General features: G+C 42.2%; 1 protein-coding gene across 1 annotated transcript in view; it reads left to right on the top strand.

Annotated features, from left to right (window-relative positions):
* ENTPD4 (ectonucleoside triphosphate diphosphohydrolase 4) overlaps positions 1–9,675 on the top strand; it is an 11,890-nt gene continuing 2,215 nt past the window's right edge. Inside the window, exons 1-10 of the mRNA XM_015822278.1 lie at positions 1–11; positions 520–699; positions 1,104–1,309; positions 1,992–2,142; positions 2,242–2,345; positions 3,331–3,390; positions 5,053–5,183; positions 6,626–6,792; positions 8,276–8,417; positions 9,041–9,126. Coding sequence (XP_015677764.1) covers positions 4–11; positions 520–699; positions 1,104–1,309; positions 1,992–2,142; positions 2,242–2,345; positions 3,331–3,390; positions 5,053–5,183; positions 6,626–6,792; positions 8,276–8,417; positions 9,041–9,126 — 1,235 coding nt within the window. The 5' untranslated portion in view covers positions 1–3. The remainder of the gene's footprint in view (positions 12–519; positions 700–1,103; positions 1,310–1,991; positions 2,143–2,241; positions 2,346–3,330; positions 3,391–5,052; positions 5,184–6,625; positions 6,793–8,275; positions 8,418–9,040; positions 9,127–9,675) is intronic.

The following is a 9,675-nucleotide window of genomic DNA, read 5'->3' as shown; positions in this document are numbered from 1 at the left end:
GAAATGGGTAGGTGAGTATCCAAATCTTGGATTAGTAAAAACAAGAAAATTTGGTGGGATCAAATAAACGTCAAAATGTGTTTGATTGTTAAGTTTCAGTAGCCAGAAATTTAACGTTTCCTCCAGGTTTTCCCCCAAAACTTGTGCAATTTGAGATACCAATGTTTCTTAGTTGCCTGATGACTTGTGTGGCTGGCTGACAGATGAGCCATACAAAAAAATAGCTTTAAGGAAGAAAGAATAATTAACTTGAATTATGTATGCTAAGCACTTGTATTAAGAGGATACCTTTCCTGTTTCTGCCAGTCCTGTTATATACAACAAAGTGCTTGTAAAGAAATGTCTCTAAACCTTGGATTGAACAGTTGCCAGGTTAACTTTTTTTTCTGAAAAGTGTTCATTTTTAGAATAAAGAGTGAGATATTTCAAAATTTGGCTTCCAACAATTGTATCTGTGGGGTGCTTGCACAGAATTTTAGATGCCTATGTCTTTGTTTTTGTTTTGTTTTTTCATTCCAGGATCAGCTTCTCTTGCCTTTTTCCTGCTTCATGGCACTTCAGTATTTCCCCTGTTGGGTGTCCACGAATATTGAATACCACATTACGGCAAATTATTGTTACCGGTCTCCTTGCTGCTGCATTTTTCATATTGTATTACTCTGTTTTGAAATACAGCTCCCGGGACAAAAAGCTGCACAGGTAATCTTTGTCAAGTGGATTAAAAACCAATCCAAAGCTGTACCTAACAGAATGAAACAGATCCTCTTACATTAAACTTATCCATTGTGCTAATACCCCTCATTTTCTCTGCAAACTTAAACTGGTATAAATCTAGGTCTCATTTTATCTCTACAATAACAGTCCTGCGAAGTAGGCCGGGCTGAGTGTTGGTGGCTAGCCCGGTGTCACTTGGTGAAAGATACAGCTGAAGAGTTGAAGCTCCACATTAAACAAGTGAAATGTAATAGTATAATTGCTCTCACATGGGTGTTTTCGCAACTAGCAAGTTCAGTGTGATTGACATTAGGGTTTTGTCCTGTCCTTGTTTCTACCTGGCTTCAGCGAGACGTGCTTCTGAGCAATTCTTCTGTTTTCTTTCCCAGGTATCTTGCGCGAGTAACGGACACCGAAGCCACAGACACAAGCAACCCAAAGCTGAATTACGGCATTATGGTGGATTGTGGTAGTAGTGGATCTCGGATCTTTGTGTATTGGTGGCCAAGGCATAATGGCAACCCTCATGATTTACTTGACATCAAACAAATGCGGGATGAAAACAGAAAACCAGTGGTTATGAAAATTAAGCCAGGTACTAGGGGAAGCCATACCAATTCCTTAGCTGCTTGTTTGCCTATTAAGAAACTCGGTCATGCCGAAGATTGGCAATATTTGTTTCTTGAAATGCAGCAGATTCTTTCTGCCTTTTTATTTGGGATCTGCAAGACCTGGGTCTCCCCACATTTGTCCCTCTGGTTTTCATTTATTTCTTAAGATTCTTAATGCTTAAAAAAAGCTCAAAAATGCAAACAGGTTTTCCTTTTATTTATTTTTTTATTGTTAATATTTGTATGCTACCATAAAAGGCCAAGGTTCATTCAGGACAATTTTTCACAGTATCTTACTTAAAGCAGTTGAGATTGCTCTACAGCAGGTGTCTTCAAACTTGGCCCTTTTATGACTTGTGGACTTCAAATCCCAGAAGTGCCTGGCTGAGGGATTCTGGATTCTGGAGTTGAAGTCCACCAGTCATAAAAGGGCCAGGTTTGAAGACCCCGGCTATACAGAATGTAATTTTAAGATAGCATCCTGTATCCGTAGGCCCATGCTGTATTTTAGCAAGGCATGACTTTTTAGAAGTTGCAATATTTTGCCTTTGACTGAATTCTCATTTTAGGTGTTAAGTGAGAAAAATACTCTCCTTATTAAAAAGTGTGTTTACTTTCTCATGTTGAATGTATAGTTAAGTGTATTTATCTCTTCTTGCTGTCAAGGCATTTCAGAATTTGCTACCTCTCCTGAGAAAGTTAGTGACTATATTTTCCCACTACTGAACTTTGCTGCCGAACACATACCCCGTGCAAAGCACAAAGAAACCCCTCTATACATTCTCTGTACCGCAGGGATGAGAATCTTGCCAGAGAGGTAACTTAAGTGCCTTCATTTTCTATTAATGTTTCATAGAAAGATTTGCCCGTAGAAATAGATCCTAAATTTATATTTAATCCCTTTCGAATCTTGCAGCCAGCAAAAGGCAATCCTGGAAGATCTTCTTACTGATATCCCAGTGCATTTTGATTTTCTGTTTTCGGATTCTCACGCTGAAGTGATTTCAGGAAAGCAAGAAGGTAAGAATACAGGCTGGGGGAAAAAAAGTAAACTTTAGTCAGGAGACTGATGGAATATGTATCCAGAGAAAAGGGGGGTACGGACTGTCTAGAAAAAAATGAGGAAAAGAGGCTTCATTATTGAGATTATCTGGTAGCAGCGTTTGGAAGTACTGACTCTTCTTTTTAGTTTTGGCAAGATCAGGAAATAATTTAGAAGCAGCCTGTGTTTTGTGATCACTGAGCTAGCCAGAGTGAAACTGTCCAATCCAACAAAGAATATGGTACCAAAATGTCTTCTTTAAGACATCCTGTACAGCCTGTTACAGCCTATATTCAGCCTTTTACGCCAGCCTGAACCTGCTCATATATTTCATCAAAGTGTGCAAGAAAAGCAGATGCTGTTACCTGTTTTCATAAGATAAGATAACTTTTATTGTCATTTTTTTTTACTGTGGGCACAACAGCACACATCAAAAATGAAATTTAGTTGCCCGCTCTGAAGTGAAACACATACATGACACACACCTAAACATACTATGAACAACATATGCATAGAACCACACCCCTACATCTACGTAGCAAGTAAATATTAAATATTGGATGAATGTTGTGCAGGTCCTGATATTAAAGGGATACACAATAAACATCTGCAATGAAGGAACCTCTACATATGTAACTATTACGTGCAAAGATTTTCCACATGAGCTGGAACCTGACTTATGCAGGATTAGGGCAACATTCAACGATATAGTTCGACAAGCAAAAACTTTGTCCCTGTAAATATTTGTCCTAATAAACCAAATTTATTAGGTTGTGAGACATAAGGGATGAGCTAAGGAGCATTGCCTTCTTCAATTTTACAGAACTCCGAAGCATTTTCACTTGTATATATATTTGGGTTTTTTGGTACTTTTTGTTTCTGTTAAGGTGTTATTTTAAAAAAAACAAAAACAACCCAGTGATATTAAAATATTTAGAAATGTACCTTCTACATTTTATCTAGGAGTATATGCATGGATTGGCATCAACTTTGTCCTTGGAAAATTCGAACATATGGATGAAGGTAAGGGCCTTAATATTAATTAATTCCAAAAATTGCTAAAATATGTAACACTAGCAGTAATTTATCTCGGAGGTCCCCAAACCCCGGGCTGCAGTCCACTATCAGGCAATGTCCTATTCTGAATTGGGCCACATGAGTGGCTGGCTGGAGCGTGCCCGTGCTTGCAGCTCAACTTCACAAGTGGTAGGCCGACGGACGAATGTGCACAGTGGCCCACCGCTCATGCAAGGGCTTTGTGCCCAATGTATGCCAGCCCACTGCTCGTGTGGCCCAGTTCCCCTCCCCCTCCAGCTGGGCCACCAGGCCTCAAAGGTTGAGGACCGCTGATTTCTCTGATGTTGTTAGTGCACAATTTCCTTCCTTCACTGGCTTTATTCACATACCGTATTTTTCCGTGTATAAGACGCTATCTTTTCCTGCAAACACCCTGTTCAAAAAATCAGGTGCGTCTTATACAAGTGCAGCATCTTATACACGAAAAAAAATAACGGTAACCTCCATAGCCCAGGGCATGCCTGTGTGGGTTCTTTAAATGCCGCTGCCATGACGCCTGGTGCAGGAGGATATCGCTGGCCCGAGATGCCGCCTGGTGCTGGAGGATGGCGCTGCCCCAAGGATGCCGTCGGTCCCACTGAAGCCTTCTATGACCCGTTTTTCATATTTATGACTTTTGCAGTGCCCCGGGGGGGGTGTCACGCCGTCCCCCCTTTTGTGACCTTCTGACAAGCAAAGTCAGTGGGGAAGCCAGAGTCCCTTAACAACCGTGTTGCCAACTTAACAACTGCAGTGATTCATTTAACATAACCATAGCAAGAAAGGTTATAACTCTCTTAGCAAATGTCTCACTTAGCCACAGAAATTTGGGCCTCGTTTGAGGTCGTAGGTTTTGGGCTCCCTGTGTTGTTGTTGTTAGTTGCAAAGTCGTGGCCGACCCATTGTGACCCCATGGACAATGTTCCTCCAGGCCTTCCTGTTCTCTACCATCTTTTGGAGTCCGTTTAAGCTCACGCCTCCTGCTTCAGTGACTCCATCCAGCCACCTCATTCTCTGTCGTCCCTTTCTTCTATTGCCCTCCATCTTTCCCAGCATTAGTCTCTTCTCCAGGGAGTCCTTCCTTCTCATTAGGTGGCCAAAGTACTTGAGTTTCCACTTCAGGATCTGGCCTTCTAAAGAGCAGTCGGGATTGATCTCCTCTAGGACTGACCGGTTGGATCGCCTTGCAGTCCAGGGGACTCGCAGGAGTATTCTCCAGCACCAGAGTTCAAAGGCCTCCATTCTTTGTTGCTCAGCCTTTCTTATAGTCCAACTTTCACATCCATACATTGCAACTGGGAAAACCATGGCCTTGACTATACGCACTTTTGTTGGCAGGGTGATATCTCTGCTATTTAGTATGTTGTCTAGATTTGCCATAGCTTTCCTCCCCAGGAGCAAGCGTCTTTTAATTTCTTGGCTGCAGTCCTCATCTGCGGTGATCTTGGAGCCCAGGAAGATAAAGTCTGTCACTGCCTCCATTTCTTCCCCATCTATTTGCCAGGAATTGAGAGGGCCGGATGCCATGATCTTGGTTTTCTTGTACAGGGCTCCCTGTACAATACCACAACAATGGAAACGATGCCCTGCCCTGTTTTCAGCAGCACCTCTCCCCATCTTGCCTTCCAGAGGACGAAGCAGTCGTGGAAGTGCACGTTCCTGACAGCGAAAGCAAAGAAGAAGTTGTCCGAAAGAGGACCGTGGGTATACTTGACATGGGTGGTGTTTCAACTCAAATAGCCTATGAAGTCCCTAAAACTGTAAGCTTTGCCTCTTCACAGCAGGTTATTATCTGTACAACTTTCCTTCTTTTTTTTTTTCCTCCCTGCATTTTAACCCATGTCCATTGATTCGTTTTCTTTTGCACGGTATGAGTCCTGTGCCCCGTGGTGTGTGAGCCGTTCACCCCGCCTGAAGAGAAAAGCAGTTGAACCTCTGAGCCCCATCAGCTAAGCAATCCATAAATGTTGTTTTCCATTTTCATCAGCCAGTGTGTTAGCAATGTGTTTGTTTACGACGCAGAGCTTACGCGGATGAATTTTGCCCTTGAAATGGTCGTTTTTATGCTGTACATAGTCAATAGAAAATGATGCACCGTTAACTAAGCTTGCGGTTCCCGTTTGATGCAATTTCTTAATGGTTGACATGTCGCGGAATACCTTTTTAAAATATTGTCAGGAATATATTTATAGGAACTGTTATTTGTATGCTATACATGAATGGGAGTCCTGCTATAGGTATGAAGCCAGCTGAGTGATCTTGGGCCCTGCCCTCTCTCTCAACCCTAGGAAGCAGGCAATAGTAAACCCACTTTTATAAATTTATTATTATTAAAAATTACTGTAGAGGAAGGAAAGATGTAATACTTACTAGCGTAGTCTATACGGCCCTCTTCTTCTTCTTGTGCCATATCCGTTATCGGACGTTGGCGATCATGTTGGCGATCCTGTTTTTATCAGCAGCCGCATGAAAAAGTGCTGCTGAGTTTTGTCCAAACCAGTCCCTTAGATTTTGAAGCCATGATGTTCTACTTTTGCCTGGACCTCATTTGCCTTCAATCTTTCCCTGGAGGATTAAATGGAGTATGCTGTATTTTTCTGAGTGTCGCATCACATGTCCAAAATATTCTAATTTTCATTTTTTAATTGTTTTGGTGATTTCCCTGGGCTTTCCCAGGCAGCTTATCACCTCCTCATTTCTGATCTTGTCAACTAACAGCCGCCTGTAAATCCACATTTCAAATGCTTCTAGTCTCTTCAGGTGGCCTTCTGTCAGCGACCAACTCTCTACTCCATAGAGCAGGATAGAAAAAATACAGCATCTGACAAGCCTGATTTTCAGTCTTAGGCTGATGGCCATGTGCATAGCTATCCCTATAGTTGACAAATATTTGGGCATCGGTGTTGTTTTCCATTGTGCAGGGCCAGCAAACCAGTGTCTTTCCAGATACATCCTTTTGTATTAGCTATGATGGTTGGAGCTGTTGGAAGTTGCCCCTGACAACATCGCAATGGCCACACTTGTCCCACCCAAGGGTTACTGCTCAGGTGTTTACTATAAACAACTGTGGCCAGGAATAATCTTGCACAAAAGGTTTTGAAACCCACGGAGCTGAAAGTGGCTCTTGACTAATCAAAACCTGGGGAATGAAAACGACAGAGCAGAACTCTGCCTCTCAACCTCTTTCTTTGATGGCCGGCAGGAGGAGGTGGCCAAGAACCTACTGGCGGAATTCAACTTGGGCTGTGATGCTCATCAGAGCGAACATGTGTATCGCGTCTACGTGGCAACTTTTCTGGGCTTCGGCGGGAACGCTGCTCGGCAGAGATACGCAGACAACATATTCACCAGTACAGTATTGAGAAACAGGTGCTGTAGTGTAATCCATTTGCTTCCAAATTATAACCTGTCTGAAATGCTTCGCATAAAATCTCTGACACGGGCACATGCCCCCAAAAATGGAGATTATATTTCCACTCTTAAAATGCAGCATAAGCGAGGGTTGGCTAATGGTGACTTGAGGCTACGTGAGTTATTACAATTGGTTGTCATGTCCGGCTACACAGTTGATGTCAATTGTTTTCTGCCGTTGCTCATCCCAAGATCGTGTGTATGAAAGCAATTCAGTGTTTACAGGAAAGGTCCAGATGTTTTTTGTTTTTTCAAGATGCTTCTCTGCCACGTTTCGACCAATTAGATCCTTGGCTTTTCAGAATTAAAACGTTCATCAAATGACAATGACACAGCAACAGCAAGGTGTAAACTAGAATAAAAAAAAACTGCATGAAGAACTGTCTTCATTCTAATTAAGCACATTACCAGGAAATATAAAATAAAACTCTTTGCTGGATGCCAAAATGTAAGAGCTAAATTGGGGGCTGGGAAGCTCTTTATATGAAAGGCCATAGTTCAGTTGGGGGGGAAAAATAACAGCTGGAAGTAGGAATTGATAGTAGATGGTGTCAGACCCACACCTTTGGGTCTCCTGTCATCAGGCTAGTTGCTTGGTTTGGAGAGCTGTAGCTACCAGCCCCTTTACACATTGTTCCTTGTGGCTCAGAGTTATGACTGAGTCAGATGAGCATGGCTTGTTCAAGCAAGAAATAACCCATGGCTTCTTGCCTTCCCAAATATAACTGATGGTGGGAAGAACCCAACCTGGCAAGGAAGAGGGCCCAAGTACAGAACTGGAGTCACTGCGCAACTGCAAAAGGACTAAGACTTACCCCCCACACACACACCTCAAATTCCCTGGAGTCTTGTTTGCTCCCAAGAGAAGGCCATCACTCTGGGGAGATTCCTGTATTAGAGGCAAAACAAATAAAGTAGTTAGCTTGAACTTTGCACATGTGGACCTGGTTGTTCGCACCTATCTCTATAACTGAACTGCAGTGATTTGGCCTAGATCAGGGGTAGGCAACCTTGGCTCTTTTATGACTTGTGGACTTCAGCTCCCAGAATTCCTGAGCCAGCATGAGGGAAACTTTGGCCCTTCATGACTTGTGGACTTCAACTCCCAGAATTCCTGAGCCAGCATGAGGGAAACTTTGGCCCTTCATGACTTGTGGACTTCAACTCCCAGAATTCCTGAGCCAGCATGGCTCAGCTTGGAAACCCCTCCCTTTCCTTTCAGCACGGCTGGCTCAGGAATTCTGGGAGTTGAAGTCCACGAGTCATAAAAGAGCCAAGGTTGCCTACCCCTGGCCTTGATGGTTATGCTCTCTATTCCCCGCCCCCTTCCCACAAAAGAATGTATTTTTGTCAGGACAGAAAAATCAGGTTCTATCTTTCTAACAGACACAGTTCCCTTTGGCTGTTCCATTGATTGTCCTTCGATCAATTCTGCTTGCAGGCTTCTCAGTAAACAGATCGGCCTGACCCCTGAGACTCCCTACTTAGACCCTTGCCTGCCCTTAGATGCCGAGGACGAAGTCCAACAAAATGGACAGATTCTGTACCTTCGCGGGACGGGAGATTTCCACCTGTGCCGCGATGTCTAGGTCGGAAAGTACTTGTTCTGGTTGCTCTGCGTTTGCAGGGACTTGCCGTAAATAGTCGGCGGGTAGGTGAAGCTCTTGTCGCTTAAGATGCCGAAGAGGCTCAAGATGATGACGTGGCTCCTGCAGAATTCCTACCCTCCTCTAATGTTGCGGCGAGTCAAGGAGTTTCGACGTTTACATTCCGGTGTCCGGAAGGACTTCCAGGTTTGGCTGAGAAATGGAGAGTAACTTCAGCACGACAAGGAAATCTAACCTTATATTTACACATATAAGCAGGCCGCACAATAAAAACCCCAAATTAACACATTCTGCAATGCCAGAATATCTGCCATGTCAGAATGTTATAGTCTCTCGTATGGTAATATTGATTTTAAAAGGCTCTTTATTGTATATAGTGTAACCAGAAGTAACAGGGCAGCCAAAATTTGTCAATAAATCAGGAAATAAATATTTAAGATGATAACTCATCTCTATATAGGAAATAATAACGATAATAAAATAGAAACCAGAATAACTGAGTGGTAACTGATCAATTTTGAGCAACTGCACTATTACATCTGTATGTGCATTTGTATAAATAACCTGCGTATCTTTATTTCCGTAATATTTTTCCTCAGGAATATTGTGCCACAAAGTGGTCTGTTCTACGGGAAAGATTTGATCATGGCCTGTATGCATCCCATGCAGATCTCCATCGACTGAAGTAAGCATTCACATTCTTCTGTGTCTAAATGTGGTCAAACAGTCCTTGCCAGAGAGAGACCCCAAAGTAAATTCCTTAAGTAATTGTTTCAAGGAAGCCAATATTTTGATTCCAAAAATAAAAATAAAAATCTCTGAGCTGTTGAGCACTCTTAAAAAGAATGTAAAGAGGCTATATATCACTAGGTGAATTTGATTTACACAATTCAACATTATGTGATTAATTATTTTCATCCAAGATTTTGCTTTATTTAAAAACAAGTCACTCTTGAACAATTTGTGTCAGCATAATTTGCAACAAAATCTAGGAACACACCAAGACATCTTTTTCCCAAAGCCCAAAGTCTTGCTTTCTTTTTTGCAACTTTGCTTTATGCATGATTTTTAGACAAAATAATCCTAACATAAACTGAAAGAAGCTTATGACAGATGATAGATAAGAGATAGATAGATACAGTAGATAGATAGATAGATAGATAGATAGATAGATAGATAGATAGATAGATAGATAGATAGATAGATAGATAGGGAGGGAGGGAGGGAGGGAGGA

Source organism: Protobothrops mucrosquamatus, unplaced genomic scaffold, assembly GCF_001527695.2.
Source record: "Protobothrops mucrosquamatus isolate PMUCROS unplaced genomic scaffold, P.Mucros_1.0 scaffold1516, whole genome shotgun sequence".
Taxonomy (NCBI): domain Eukaryota; kingdom Metazoa; phylum Chordata; class Lepidosauria; order Squamata; family Viperidae; genus Protobothrops; species Protobothrops mucrosquamatus.
Note: the sequence above shows the minus strand (reverse complement) of the source record. Positions and strands in the feature narration are given on the sequence as shown.